Genomic DNA, 15,169 nt, shown 5'->3' with positions numbered 1-15,169 from the left:
TCCACGTCACAAGCAACTCCCAGCTGCACGCCCTTCAAAATCACAAAGATCCACTTAGCCAAATCACTGCTTTTTTCAATTGTAGAGGCTTTCAGGGATCACCTAGAGCAGCCCTTTCAGTCTACAAATCTAGAAACTTTATGTCCAGAGACTGGGAGTTGCTCAAGGTCATACAGTGAGTTAGCGGTCGGGTTAGACTGTCGCTAACTTGACTGTCGCTACATTCCCGGGATGGTCACCAAACCCACGTCTCCCCCCACTCGCCCAGAAGGAACTTCTGCTGGACACGCCCCCTCCCAACTCGGGGAGCCCTCTTTGGTAAACAGTCTTCGGCCCCAGAAAAGGGCAAGTCCGGACACCCCCTGACCGGCTGGTTGCCAGTGCGCACGGGTATGTAACTGGAGGGGAGGTGGTTCCGGGTCCAGGGCGGGAAACGTGTTTCTAGGCTTTCCCGGGAGACTCTTCCTCAAGCCGGTGGGTGCGACGCTCTCCCCTCCGCGGCTCCTCCCGGGGTGGGGGTTGGGGAATGGTCTGGATACGGTACTTAACGGGCCCTCGCCACCCCAAAACAGAGGCCAACTCTCCCGGCGGCAACTGATAGGACAGTCCCGCCCCCTGGAGCCTGCTCACCACCCTCGGATTAAACCCGCGACCCCAGGCCCCAAGCGCTCTACTCGGTCCCGGCGGTCCCGCCGCCAGCCCCCTCCTCCTCCTCCAGGGGCGCGGGACGGACGCGCAGGGGGTGAGAGACGAAAAGGGGCGCAGGAGGGAGGGAGGGGTTACTTCCGGTCGCAAGAGCTCACCTCGTAGCGGAACATTCTTGGGGAGGGGGGGAGGGAGCGGGGAGGGGAGTGGGGGAGGGAGGGAAGAGGCGCTGACTCGCCGGGCTCCTCCGCGCGCGGGTCCTCCACCGGCTCGCGACCCCTGGCCGCCGCCGTACGCCGGAGCGTGCGTGGGAACGTGCACAGGCGCGCCTCGGGGAGGCCGGCCGCCCCGCTCGGCGCCCGGCGCGGCGGCTGCGCGGGGACAGATTTGGCGTCCCGCTTCCTAGTCTCAGCGGCGGGAAGGAGGTCCCGTGGAGAGCGACTGCGCACGCGCCGCCCGTCGGGGGCTTCCTCGCGAGCCGGGCTCGCAGCTCCGCCCCCGGCTGCTTTCCGCCCGCCCCGCGCTCAGGTCCGAGTCACGAGTTTTCCGTCACCGACGGGGCGGAGAAAACCCCTGTGATTGTCACAGGATATGGCTTTGAAGAGTCCCCGGTTTAGCCCGAGCTGGGAGAAATGGAGGTTCCCGGGCTGTTTTTCTAACGACCAGCACGATCTTCGGGGCTAGGGTGGGGCGGGCGGTCCTCGCGATATGCCCTGTGCGCGGAGCGGAGGGGGAAAAGACCGAAAAGCCCGGGTCATCGAAGGGGGCTGAATTCGTCGCTGCTTTGAGGGCCCCGTCACCCGCTGCCTCCACAGCAGGTCAGGGCTGTGATTTATGAGTCTCGAGGTGATGACGGCGGCCGGTTTTTAAAAAGCGAAGGCATGTACTGGGAGGTTGAACCGGGGTGATATTTTTAGGCGCCAGGCGCCCCGGGCACGTGGAACGGGGGAGCCAGAAAGGGCAGCGGGGCCGTGGGTAGCAAGGTCACCGGGGCCGAGGAGCGCCAGCCCGGCTGCGCCGCCGAGGGACACCACCTCCTGCGCGGATCGAGCCCAAAAAGGAGTTTTGTCCAGATCATAAGCCGCGACACCCTGGTTCCCGGAGTCTGGTGGCTTGCCGCCTCTGCTGGCACCGCCCGGGCCCTGTCGGTCCGCCCGTTGACCCGTTGAGCTCGCGGAACTCTCTCGTTTCCCGTAAGGACTAAACTTGAACCGCGAAGAATTAATCCCTGTGCATTCCGCAACTCCTTTCTCCGCGTGTCTGAAAATGCAGCCTCGCCTAAGGAATGGCATACGGTCAATTAATTCCTCCCTTGTTAGGGTGATTGGATTAATCAGAGCCTGAGTCCTGGACGCTTTGGAGTTGGAGACAAGAAGCTCTGGGTGGGAATCGGTGCTTTGTCACTCACTGGCTATCAGATTTAGGGCAAGTTACCTAAACATCTTTGAGCCTTAATTTCTTTGTAAAATGGGTTTAATGATACCTACCTCACTCGATAGTGGTTCAATGGCATGATGATGTTAATGCTACTGATAATGATTGAAATCTGTCTGGCACTCTGCTAGGTGCCATATATGGATTATCTCGTTAAATCCTTCCTATGCCAACCCCATGAGGTATTTATTATTAATTATTATTATTATTTTGTCTATCTTACAGGTGAGGAACTTGAGGATTAGAGATGTTAAATAATTTGCCCCAAATCACCCAATGGCAAGTGGCAAAGCTGGCAGCTGGGGTCTCTCTGATTCCAAAAACCCAGTGTCTGAATCACCGTGATAATTTAACAAAAGCAAATGCTTACATGGGCCAGGCCTGAACCTTAAGGAAGAGGAGCAGAGGGAGGATAGGATGATAAGTGGGTTTCAAGCACACACTGAACATTGCTACAACACAGTACTAGGTAACAGCAAGTCTTAACGGTGACCAAAAGGAATTGGTACTATATAGACCAGGGGTTGGAAATGACTCTCTTGGCTGAACCAGGCCAGTTATCTACTGTTGTAAGTAAAATTTTGTTGGAATAGTCACTTTAATTTATTTACATACTGTCTTTGGTTGCTTTAGGGCAACAAAGGTGGAGATGAGTACTTACAGTGGAGACCCATTTGGCCTGCAAAGCCTGCACGGTTTACTAACTGGCTCTTTTCGGAAAACGTTGGCTGATCCTTGACGATGCAGATCATGTTTTCTGATCATTATGTTAGAAATCAGACATCAAGGGGCACCGGGGTGGCTCAGCTGGTTAAGCATCTGACTCGATTTACGCGCAGGTCAGGATCTCACAGTTTCCATTTCATGAGTTCAAGCCCCCACATGGGCTCTGCGCTGACAACGTTGAGCTTGCTTGAGATTGTTCCTCTTTCTCTGCCTCGCCCATGCCCACATTCTCTCGGTCTCTTTCAAAATAAATAAACTTGAAAAAAAATCAGACGTTAAAAATAATACACCTCGGGGCACGTGGGTGGCTCAGTCAGTTAAACATCTGACTCTTGATTTCGGTTCAGGTCATGATCTCACAGTTCTTGAATTCGAGCCCGCATGGGGCTCTGTGCTGACAGTGCAGAGCCTGCTTAGGATCCTCGCTCTCTCTCAAAATAAATAGACTCAAAAAAATTAAAAATATACCTCTAATTCATTCACTACTTAAGAAAATATGACAAGCAGAAAATATTTAGAACTTAATGATAAACATATAGCTTATCATGACTTTCAGGATATAGCTAAAGCAGTTTATATAAGAAAGTAGGAAAGCCTGAATATAAATGAATCGGGTAAGCTCAAAGAAAGTAGAAAAATAAGCAGTAATTAAAGAAACAGAAGACAAGGTGTCACTGAGATGATCACCAAAATTACCCATTTTTTCCCCTCACATAACACCTATTTGTGAGGGGGATTAATGAGAGTTCCTTTAAGGGAATAATGCACTTTTTTTAGTTGTGTAATCCATTATTTTTTTAAATAAAAAATTGTTTTAATGTTTTTATTTTTGAGAGAGAGAGAGAGAGAGAATATGAGGGGGGGGGGGCAGAAAGAGAGGGAGACACAGAATTTGAAGCTGGCTCCAGGGTCTGAGCCATCAGCAAGAGCCCAATGTGGGGCTCGAACTCACAAATTGTGACATCATGAGCTGAAATTGGACACTTAACTGGCTGAGCCACCCAGGTGCCCCTAGATCCATTGTTAAGATGGGAGGGGTACAAGTTCCTTTCACAAGTGATTCTTCAGAAATAAGGTGTGATCCCTCTAGAGAGTATCCCATAAGTGGATGAAAGAGAAGTCTCTCTTGCATGCTAGGTGGGTACAATAGGCTTTTGACAGGAGAGAGAGGACATCAATTAGACAAAGCCAGAGAGTTTTCTTTAGCATTGTCCTCTCTCCAAAAGCTACAAATGACCCATTGTGGTATTTATAGGCTCTATATATTCTTTTTAAAAAAAAAAATTATGGCAAAACAAAGTTTACTTTCTTGTGAGACTAGTTTTAGATGGTTTCAATTTTCATTAAGTAACGCGCAACTCTAAATCAGTGGTTCTCCACGTCCCGAAGAGGGCTTGTTAAAAAACGCCGACTACTGGGCCTCATCCCCAAAGTTTCTGATCCAGTAGGTCTGAAGTAGGACTGGAGAATTTATAGCAAGTTCCCAGGTGATGCTGATGCCACTCGTTCTACTTTGAGAACCATGGCTTTAAGACATTAAACCTGAGTGCTTGGAAAATGTCTCGTAGAGAAGGAGAAAGTCATGGGCTGCCCAGAGGGTCATTGTTCATGTAGCCCACAAACTTGCAGTACTATATTCCTTCTGGAGTGTTAGGAGAGAATCTGTTTACTGTTTTCAGGTTCTAGACGTTGTTTGCATTCCTTGGCTTGTTGCCTGTCTTCCGTTTTCAAAGCTGGCAGCCGAGCGTCTTTCAGACTCTCCCTCACACCCTCTCCGTCTGTTGTTACGTTTTTCTCTCCCACCCTCCTGCTTCCCTCTTACAAAGACTCCATAACAGTGGGGGCACCTGGATAATCCAGGATAATGTCCCCATCTGCAAAATCCCCTTTACCGCATAAAGTCAGATTCACAGGTTCTGGGCATCAGGACATGGACATCTCAGGGGGAGATGGGGCATTTTACAACCTACCCCATGTGGTATGTGTGAACCATTGGAGTTATCTAAAATGGTTTTGGAGTAGCATCATGAGAAAACATTAACATTCAAGTATGTCATATACTGCTGAAAGGTGAAAAATAGGAAGTTTCACTAGGTGAGAGCATGAAAGATCATTAAAAGAAGTATCAAGAATGAGAGAGAAAGCGCAGGCCCACCCTCCTGCCGTGGGTCCCCCCGGTGGCAGTCGGGGCGGGGGGCGGGGGACAGCTTAATGCTGACCAGGTCTTGACACTAAGGATGTGTTGTAGGCATATCCATCAGGTAGTAGTGATTGGCTGCCATGTAGAGATGGGGAAATATGGTAGCGTTCTGGGGTAGACCATGGCATTGGAAGATAAAAGCAGAAAGTCCGTTTTCTTGCACATTTGTCTGTTACTGAAGTGCTAAGAGATGTGAGCTTACAGTTGCTTCCATCGTTTTCTTTTGATTCTTTGAGCATTGCAGGCCAGGGACGGGGGCACGGGCAACTATTCCCCTTGTCATTTATGTACACAGCTCAGGAAAGGGATGATGAGTCCCTCCTTCCTGGGCCCTTAGCGGGAATAAGTGACAGAAGGCAGAAACGATGTATTTCCCATTCAGCATTTTATTCTTACCACATCATTTACTTCAGCACTTAATAGTAATTGTTCAAACATTCTCAGTTCTTTCAATCATAAACCAATATAAAGAAAAGGATTCGCAGGGCCCCTGGGTGACTCAGTCGGTTAAGCGTCCGACTCTTGGTTTTCTGCTCAGGTCGTGATCTCACGGTTCGTGGGTTCAAGCCCCACATCAGGCTCTGTGCTGACAATGCGGTGCCTGCTTGGGATTCTCTCTCTTCCTCTCTCTTTGTTCCTCCTGTTTGTGCTGTCTCTGTCAAAATGAATGAATGGATGAATGAATGAATGAATTGACGAAGTGAAAAATTGACTCTAGCTATTGGTTCATAGGAGATGTCTTCACACATTATACCTTGAAGGTCTTCAAGTACCCTTTATAATCCCCTTGCCTTGGTTTCTTGTAGTTCTCATAGGGTCACCAGAACAGGGGTGGATGGCAACATCCCATTCAGAATATATCCTTGCCCATTTTACTAGTAACAGCTGGTGCTAAGGAATGGGGACAGGGTGGAAGAGGACTAAGACGGAGGGTAGGGAGGAAGAGAGGAGACCCTGTGAAAGCTTAAAAAGCCTCTACCGCCCAACTCCCTGCCCAATACCTTGGTGTTCCCTGGTACGCCTAAGGCTCACTGGGAGTCAGCTTCTGGCATTAGCTGGACTTCCGTATTTCCCCATATCTAAGTGAGAGAGGATAAGTGAGGTTCTGGTTTCTGGCCTTTTCCCGGGGCCATTGGGAAAAAGATTCAGGCTGTTCCCTGAGACTGCTGTACTGGAGGGACCTTGGCTGTATCTTCCTTTGGGCAAACCTTGCAAAAGGGAGAGAGGTTTGTTCAACAAAGTATAAAAATTAGTCAAATTCCATGAACATCATTAAGTCTTGAGGCATTAGGGGGCGCCTGGGTGGCTCAGTTGGTTGAGCATCCGACTTCAGCTCAGGTCATGATCTCCAGGTTGTGAGTTCGAGCCTTGCATCAGGCTGTCTGCTGTCAGCACAGAACCTGCTTTGGATCCTCTGTCCCCCTCTCTCTCTGCCCCTCCTCTGTTCGTGCTCTCTCTCTCTCTCTCTCTCTCTCTTTCAAAAATAAACATTTAAAAAAAAAGGTCTTGGGGGCACCTGGGTGGCTCCGTCGGTTAAGCATCTGACTTCGGCTCAGGTCATGATCTCACGGTTCATGGGTTTGAGCCCCACGTCAGGCTCTATGCTGACAGCTCAGAGCTTGGAGCCTGCTTCGGATTCTGTGTCTCCCTCTCTCTCTCTGCCCCTTCCCCACTCATGCTCAGTCTTTATTCTCAAAAATAAATAACCATAAAAAAATGAAAAACAAAAGTCTTGAGGCATTAATTATACACAAGGCTGATGTAAAATTCAATGATGTTTAAGAACTCAGGCATACTTTGGGTGCCTGGGTGGGTGGCTCAGTCAGTTAAGCAACTGACTCTTGATTTCACCTCCGGCCATGATCTCATGGTTCGTGGGATTGAGCCCTTTACCCGGCTGTGCTGCTGACGGCACAAAGCCTGTTTGGGAGTCTCTCTCCTTCTCTCTGTACCACTCCCTGCCCCCCACCCCCATGAAACAAATAAATAAACTATAAAAAGAACTCAGGCACACTTGCTTCCCTCACCTATGAGCTGACAGTTAAGATGGGACAATTTTGATGGAAGAGGTGGATTATGTGTTTAACATAATAATTATTCTATCTCAATAGGAAAAGAAAACCCAAAAGAATACCATCCACTTTATAAAGAAAGAATATCAAAGAACTGGTGGATGTTTTTCGAAACCACCACAACCTGTTTGAAGGTAAACTCCAAACCTTTTAATTATAGCAAATTTCTGGAAAGATAAACAGATTCTAATACTATTATGTAAATGATCATAAAATACCAGTGGTACAAATAAGGTAGTATCAGTACAGGAATACACAGACTAATTTATGGAACAGAGTAAGTGGCTGAGAAAAAGAACATACATGTGTGTTTCTATGTGATAAAGATAATAATTCACTGGGTTAAGGAAACATGATTTGAATTACACTGAAGCAATTGGTTATTTATTTTGAGATAAAAGTTAAAGCCTTATAGCACAGCATACAACAGCATACATTCCACAATGATAAATAAGTTCTATGTAAAATTTTATTTTTTTTCAGCTTTCAACCAGTTGTTGAGAGTTTTATTTTTATTTTTATTTTTATTTGTAATGTAAAATTTTAAACATAAAGCAGCAAGAACAAAATATGGGTGAATATTTGTATGATTTCAGGATGGAATTTCAGAATTTATTTACTAAAAAAGTGGAAAAATCACAAAGCAAAAATCCGAATACTGAATTTTATAATAACATGTATACATATATAGTATGTATGTAAAGAGTACACATAATATACATATAAAATCATTAATAAACTTTCAAAATATTGTATTACTTTCACATATTATAGGGAAAGCATTGACATAAAGCACAAAGACTAAGAAATAGATCTTAGGGGTCTGGGTGGCTCAGTCGGTTAAGTATCCTGCATTGGCTCAGGTCATAATCTCATGGTTCATGGGTTCGAGCCCCACGTTGGGCTCTGTGCTGACAGTGTGGAGCCTGCTTAGAATTCTCTGTCTCCCTCTCTCTGCCTGTCCCCTAATTGTGCTCTCTCTCTCTCTCTCAAAGTAAATAAATAAACTTAAAAAAATAGAAGAGTTTTCTTTAAAAAGGATCTTAAAATTCTTTAAGCATCTTAGAAAACCCACAAAAATTTAAATAGATATAAAATATATAAAAAGGTCAATTTAATTAATAAATATAAACAAGATTAATTGTAAAACTACCAATTGACAATAGGAAGGGGCACCTGGGTGGCTCAGTCAGTTAAGCGTCTGACTTCTGCTCAGGTTCTGATCTCATGGTTCATGAGTTCTAGCACCACATCAGGCTCTGTACTGACAGCTCAGACCCTGGAGCCTGCTTCCGTTTTGTGTCTCCCCCTCTCTCACGTTTCTTTTAATTGGTGGCACTGGAAATGATTTTTAACTTTTTCTACTTTTATATGTTTTTCAATTTTTATAAAATGGATGTGTATTATATTTAAAAATGGAAACATGTAATTTTAAAAGTAGAACCATAATGGGGTGCCTGGGTGGCTCAGTAGGTTAAGCATCCAACTCTTGATTTTGGCTCAGGTCATGATCTCACGGTTTGTGAGTTGGAGCCCCGTGTCGGGTTCTGCACTGATCGAGCAGAACCTGCTTGGGATTCTCTGTCTCCCTCTCTCTCTGCCCCTCCCCTGCTCATTCTCTCTCTCTCTTTCTCTCTCTCTCTCTCAAAACATAAATAAACAAACAGACAAAAAAGTAGAACCATAACAAGACAGACTGGTAAGAACAGAGACAAGAAGTTCTCCTACCAGTTCTGCCAAATCACCATTAGTGCCTTGGCCCCTTCTTGAAATTTCCCATTCTGAATGGGGTGAAGATATTATTTGTAATTTTGAAATATCACTAATTATACTTTTTAAAATGGCAATACATTCCAGATATTTATGTATTCTATTTTTATAACTTCTCAACACTGATGAGTCTCACAATAAACATTACCCGAGGGATGCCTGGGTGGCGCAGCCGGTTACGCATCTGGACTCTTAATTTTGGCTCAGTCATGATCTCAGGGTTCGTGAGTTTGAGCCCTGCACTGACAGTACAGAGCCTGCTTGGGATTTTCTCTTTCTGCCCTTCCCCCACCTGTGCTCACACTCTGTCAAAATAAATAAATAAACTTAAAAAAATTTTTTCTCAACACTCAGACAATAGAAAGGAGAAAAATAAGACTTTATGAGTGGAAACTTGAAGAATTATTAGTGTTTTTAGAGGCAACCTCTGTTATTCTACAAGTATTTATGGAATGCTGGTATATGCAAATCTCAGTATATAGCTTTGTGCAGGTAATGACAAAGAACTAAGAATATTTTTGCCATCACTTGAAGGAATTCACCAGTTCAATAAATATGCACTGAGTATCTACTTTAGCTGTTTTAGGCACTGGGGATGGACCAGTGAACAAAACAAAACAAAACAAAAAAACTACTCTCTCTTATTTAAATGATAATGTCTTACTTTCACCAACTTACACTATAGTTGGGAGCTAGGAAAAGGAACTGGGTCCTGAGGAAGTAGGTAAATCAGTTCCCCAAATGTTTAGTCATCTAGTCCCCGAGTTTATCGTTTTCTGAATAATTATTTCCTGTTGTTTATATGAGCCCAGAAACTCCCACATTTCCTAGTTCAGTAAATGTCTTTTCACTACTTAGTGCCTTTCAGCAACTTGTTCCTCCTACTATAGGTCAAGGCATTCAAGACAGGGGTGACAAAGGTGTAGACAACAGACACCCATTTCTGGGTTATAGCTAGAGCTGGGGCATAAATACATAAGGCTGCAGGAGCCATACTGGAGGAGAGCCATGGTCAGATGAGAGGAAAAGGTGGAGAAGGCCTTGCACCATCCCTCCGCAGAGCAGATCTTCAAAATGGCACCCACAATGAAGATGTATGAGATGGAGATCAGGGAACAGGGAATGGTAAGGATGATGACACTGACAATGAAGATCATGGCTTCTTGTATTCGAGTGTCTCCACAGGCCAACTGTAAGATCGGAGTACATCACAGTAGAAGTGAGTGATTCTGTTGTGGCCACAAAATGGCAGGGGGGAAATCAGAGCTGTTGGTTGTATGGCTAGAGTGAAACCAAGGACCAGGGCTCCCATAGCCAATTAGGCACACAGCTACCATCGCATGCTGAGGGTGTAATGCAGGGAATCCTGAATAGCTACAAACTGATCCTAAGCCATGATCCCAAGAGGAAACAGTCAGCACTGCCCAGGAAGACAAAGGAGAACATCTATGTGCCACAGTCAGTGAAAGAGATGGGCATTCTCCCCATGGTCAGGAGGTTGACCAAAGGGAGAGGGGCAACAAGTGGAAGAGTAAAAGATCTCCAGAACTGCCAGATTAGCCAGAAAGAAAGACATGGGAATGTGGAGTGAACGTTCCGCCCAGATAGTGAGAAAGACTGTGGTATTACCAATGAGAGTGCCAATATACATTAGCAGGAAAGTTACAAAAACATTTATATCTCCAGGATGGGTGAAAATGGGTGAAAGTGGAACTGGATCTCTATGGTTTAGTTTTCATCCCCCATAAAAGTGGCACATTAGGTTTTCTAGGACAAAAGAAAAGTTATGTTAGGAAAGAAAGTGCTTTGTGCTTTAGGATCAAGGTAATGATGCTGGATTAGCACCTATAGCTTTAATAATCTTGAAGATAGGTTTATGCTGGGTGGGTCGCTCTCTCTCTTTTCTTGTTTGTGTTTGCCAGCTCACATTTTAAAGACTTGGCTCAGGTTAACTGTAAAACTTATCACTATGAATAAGAGCCGAGTTAGTTTGCCCCATGTGGCATCTGGGCTCAGGACTTTGACTTCACTTTTGTTTTGCAAGAAGCAGCTGAATTAATAACCCCTGAGCCTCTGAACATACATGTCGCCTAGCAAGAATATGCTGGCCATCAAATGTGAAGTCATTATGATCTTGAGTCCAAGATACATTGGGATCACATTGTCCCATATAAAGGATGCTCCATTGTTCTCTAAAGGGTTATCTTCCTACATAGAAAAAGAGGTCAGCATGTGCCAGTTCGGTAGCAATAAGCATGATGGCTCCATCACTGGTTTGTGGTTGCAGAAAAAACTCAGCCTCTTAGTGCACTGGCCCTCAACTGTACACCCCCGTGCCTTTTATAAACTCTGTGTTTTTACATGAATAGACACTTCTCTAAAGAAGACATCCGGATGGCCAATAGGCACATGAAAAGATGTTCAACGTCGCTCCTTATCAGGGAAATACAAATCAAAACCACACTCAGATATCACCTCACGCCAGTCAGAGTGGCCAAAATGAACAAATCAGGAGACTATAGATGCTGGAGAGGATGTGGAGAAACGGGAACGCTCTTGCACTGTTGGTGGGAATGCAAATTGGTGCAGCCGCTCTGGAAAGCAGTGTGGAGGTTCCTCAGAAAATTAAAAATAGACCTACCCTATGACCCAGCAATAGCACTGCTAGGAATTTACCCAAGGGATACAGGAGCACTGATGCATAGGGGCACTTGTACCCCAATGTTTATAGCAGCACTCTCAACAATAGCCAAATTGTGGAAAGAGCCTAAATGTCCATCAACTGATGAATGGATAAAGAAATTGTGGTTTATATACACAATGGAATACTACGTGGCAATGAGAAAGAATGAAATATGGCCTTTTGTAGCAACGTGGATGGAACTGGAGAGTGTGATGCTAAGTGAAATAAGCCATACAGAGAAAGACAGATACCATATGGTTTCACTCTTTTTTTTTCAACATTTATTTTTATTTTTGGGACAGAGAGAGACAGAGCATGAACGGGGGAGGGGCAGAGAGAGAGGGAGACACAGAATCAGAAACAGGCTCCAGGCTCTGAGCCATCAGCCCAGAGCCCGACGTGGGGCTCGAACCCACGGACCGCGAGATCGTGACCTGGCTGAAGTCGGACGCTTAACCGACTAAGCCACCCAGGTGCCCCCATATGGTTTCACTCTTATGTGGATCTTGAGAAACTTAACAGAAACCCATGGGGGAGGGGAAGAAAAAAAAAAAAGGTTAGAGTGGGAGAGAGCCAAAGCATAAGAGACTGTTAAAAACTGAGAACAAACTGAGGGTTGATGGGGGGTGGGAGGGAGGGGAGGGTGGGTGATGGGTATTGAGGAGGGCACCTTTCGGGATGAGCACTGGGTGTTGTATGGAAACCAATTTGACAATAAATTTCATATATTGAAAAAAAAATAAACTGTGTTTTTAGCCAAGAACCAAGAGAAGTACAGCAGTTTTAGAAACAGGATCAATATGGACATCTCACTTTGGAAAGTTTGTAAAAATTCTTCCCCCATGACAATTGGACAATGGCCACGTTTTTGCAAATGGTAGAGAAAGTATCAAGCACAATATCTTGTATACCTTTCTAAAACAAACTTTTATTCTATTTGTGTGATAATTTGTTTATGAATGTTGTATTTATCATAGATATAAGCTCTTTGGCTGGATAAGGGCTATATCTTATTCCTTCCCCTCTAATGTGTCGTATGGTGACCAATAAATGTTTGTTGAATGGATAAACAAGTGAATAAGTTTTTCACAACCTGGGTAGGTTTTCATTTAGGCAGAGCACATAGTCTCGTAAAGAGATGGAGAATACCCATCTCTTTCATTGACTGTGGCACATAGATGTTCTCCTTTGTCTTCCTGGGCAAGCCTGGGGATCATGGCTTATGATCAGATTGTAGCTATTCAGGATTCCCTGCATTGCACCCTCAGCATGAGATGGTAGCTGTGTGCCTAATTGGCTATGGGAGTCCTGGTCCTTGGTTTCACTCTAGCCATACAACCAACAGCTCTGATTTCCCCCCTGCCATTTTGTGGCCACAACAGAACCACTCACTTCTTAAGTGTTCATGGAAGGAAAGCATTCCTCTTACAAGCCTGGTACAGCTTAGTTGCTTCATGTTTAGAAAACATGGTCTCTGAAAATTTACCCATCGTATTAGTACTTATATTTTGACTTCAAATAATTCAGTGCTCAAATCTCAAAACTGTTTTCCTGTATGAGGGAAAGAATCTTCTCTCTCTATCTCCCTGAATCTCTCTTTGAAGATTAGGCTGATGTGCATTTCTGGTCTGGGCATTGCCCTGCCCTGGGGCTCACCACTAAGCGTGACTAAGCACTGAAGGTAGAGTTTCCTCTAGACTGTTGGGAGTAGATTGGGCTAGAATAGACTTTCCAAAAGAAACTAGAACATTTAAAACAGCTGGGGTCTTGTTTCAGCTGCTTTGGAGCTACTCCCACACCGGTAGACACACCCTCTACTCAATAGTCACCACCCACAGTCACCCAAACTCCCAGGGTTTTGTAAATTACTGCTTGGTTCTGGGTCAGGCTCATTCCTCCAGGAAAGAAGGTTAGACATTTACCAAAGGGGTAAGATTTGAAGGGCCTTATAAAGACCCATATTCATAAAATGAATTTTTTCCTTGTAAAATGAAAAATTAACCCAGCTGAAATGAAAACGTGAGCTAAGATGGATGAGGATGGGTAAATTAAGAGGGCCAGTTAGAATACTGTTGCATCAGTCTAGCACCTTACCTGATTTTATTTGCTGGCATTGGCTCAACTTCTCTTTCAGGCCCTGGAGGGGAGGAACACTTTAGAGCACTGTGCATGTGGGAGGAGAAGAATGACGTAACCCGGGCATAAGACTTAAAGAATGACGAGATGTCTTATAGCAAGTCAGGGACAATTTGTTATAGCCTACTCTATGCTTTTTCAATGTATTTATGTTCCACTGTCTCACTTAATTGCCTTAAAATGTTCAGCAGGTAGGAAGGTAGCTATTAATACCTCCATCTTCAGGCTGAGACACTGAAAGGGTAATTAACTGATCCATTATCCTGCAGTGATTTAGAGATGGAAGACAGGTTAGCATTTAGATCTCCTTGTACCTATCAATGATTACATAAATCTTAGCTTGATTCTTGTCACAGGACCATGAACCAGCTGTGATCTTGCCCCTGACACTCCCAGTGAACTCAGAGCAAATCAGCAAATGGCTTTTCACAGGGTAAGGCTTATATATATATATATATATATATATATATATATATATATATATACACATATATATATAACCTTAAGGACAAGATAAAGAGAATCCTGTTCAGGACTTCTAGCTAATTCCATGAATCTACAAGATGTCTGTGGTTGGGGTACTTTAAAAATACTACTAATTCAAACAAAGTTTGGTGAGACTCGGCTTAGCCTCTAAGGAGGTCAGATTATCAGAATTAAAGCTGTGGTTACAGGCACCAAAAGCATCAACCTCTGGTTCCTAAAAACACAGTCATACTGATTGGTCCAGAGTTGGCAATGAAGCCTAGCAGAGTTAAGAATTTGAATACTGGACTTGAGCAGACCGGAGACTATCAACCCGCCTCTGCTCTTTACCATCTATGTGACCTTGAAAAGCTTATCTCTGTGCACCTCACTTCCTTTGTCTTCAAAGTGCAAATAATATTAACATCTATTCCAGGGGCACCTCAGTGGCTCAGTCGATGAACTTCCGACTCTTGATTTTGGCTCAGGTCATGGGTTCGAGGGGATTCCCTCGCTCTCTTCCTCTCTCCCTCTGACCCACTTGTGGGTGCATTCTCTCTCTCTCTCTCACAAAAAAAGCTGATTAAAAAAATCTTAAAAATATATTAACATCTATTCCAGACAGTTATTGTAAAGATAAGATGGGGGAATGAATAAAGTGATTGTACAGTATCTGGTGGAGGTGTCATTCCAGGCTAACTATTACCATAATTGATTTTTGAACAGCTGTACTAATGACCCTTTCTGAATCTTGCCATAGACAACGCGAGTTCTTATTCTGATATAATAGTATATAAAATCTTTGATGATAGTTTTTTCCTGCTTTTAGTTCTCTGTGAACAATACATGTCTTCCTGTATCTGATTACCTCCACAGGACAAAGTATGTTGCTGTGACATTGTTATTACTACAGTTTGACCCAGGACAGTCTAGTCCTGTGAGGGAATCCACCGACTCTAAAGGTATTTTTTTTTTCTTTAAAATTTATTTGAGCAAAAGAGAGAGAGAGAGAGAGAGAAGAGGGGGGGGTGGGGGAGA

At 44.6% G+C, this 15,169-nt stretch overlaps 1 protein-coding gene and 1 pseudogene across 1 annotated transcript in view; both read right to left on the bottom strand.

The window, feature by feature from the left end:
- PATL1 (PAT1 homolog 1, processing body mRNA decay factor) overlaps positions 1 to 1,042 on the bottom strand; it is a 32,935-nt gene extending 31,893 nt beyond the window's left edge. The window contains exon 1 of the mRNA XM_040495050.1: positions 804 to 1,042. Within this exon, the coding sequence (XP_040350984.1) occupies positions 804 to 818 (15 nt within the window). The 5' untranslated portion in view covers positions 819 to 1,042. The remainder of the gene's footprint in view (positions 1 to 803) is intronic.
- An 8,655-nt stretch (positions 1,043 to 9,697) lies between these two features.
- LOC121043908 (olfactory receptor 10V1-like) lies at positions 9,698 to 10,577 on the bottom strand (annotated as a pseudogene).
- Between the last annotated feature and the right edge of the window lie 4,592 nt (positions 10,578 to 15,169).

The sequence above is a fragment of the Herpailurus yagouaroundi genome, unplaced genomic scaffold, assembly GCF_014898765.1.
Source record: "Herpailurus yagouaroundi ecotype Mexico unplaced genomic scaffold, PumYag 187, whole genome shotgun sequence".
In the NCBI taxonomy this organism is placed as follows: Eukaryota; Metazoa; Chordata; class Mammalia; order Carnivora; family Felidae; genus Herpailurus; species Herpailurus yagouaroundi.
The sequence above is the reverse complement of the archived record's forward strand: the minus strand, read 5'-3'. Positions and strand labels throughout refer to the sequence as shown.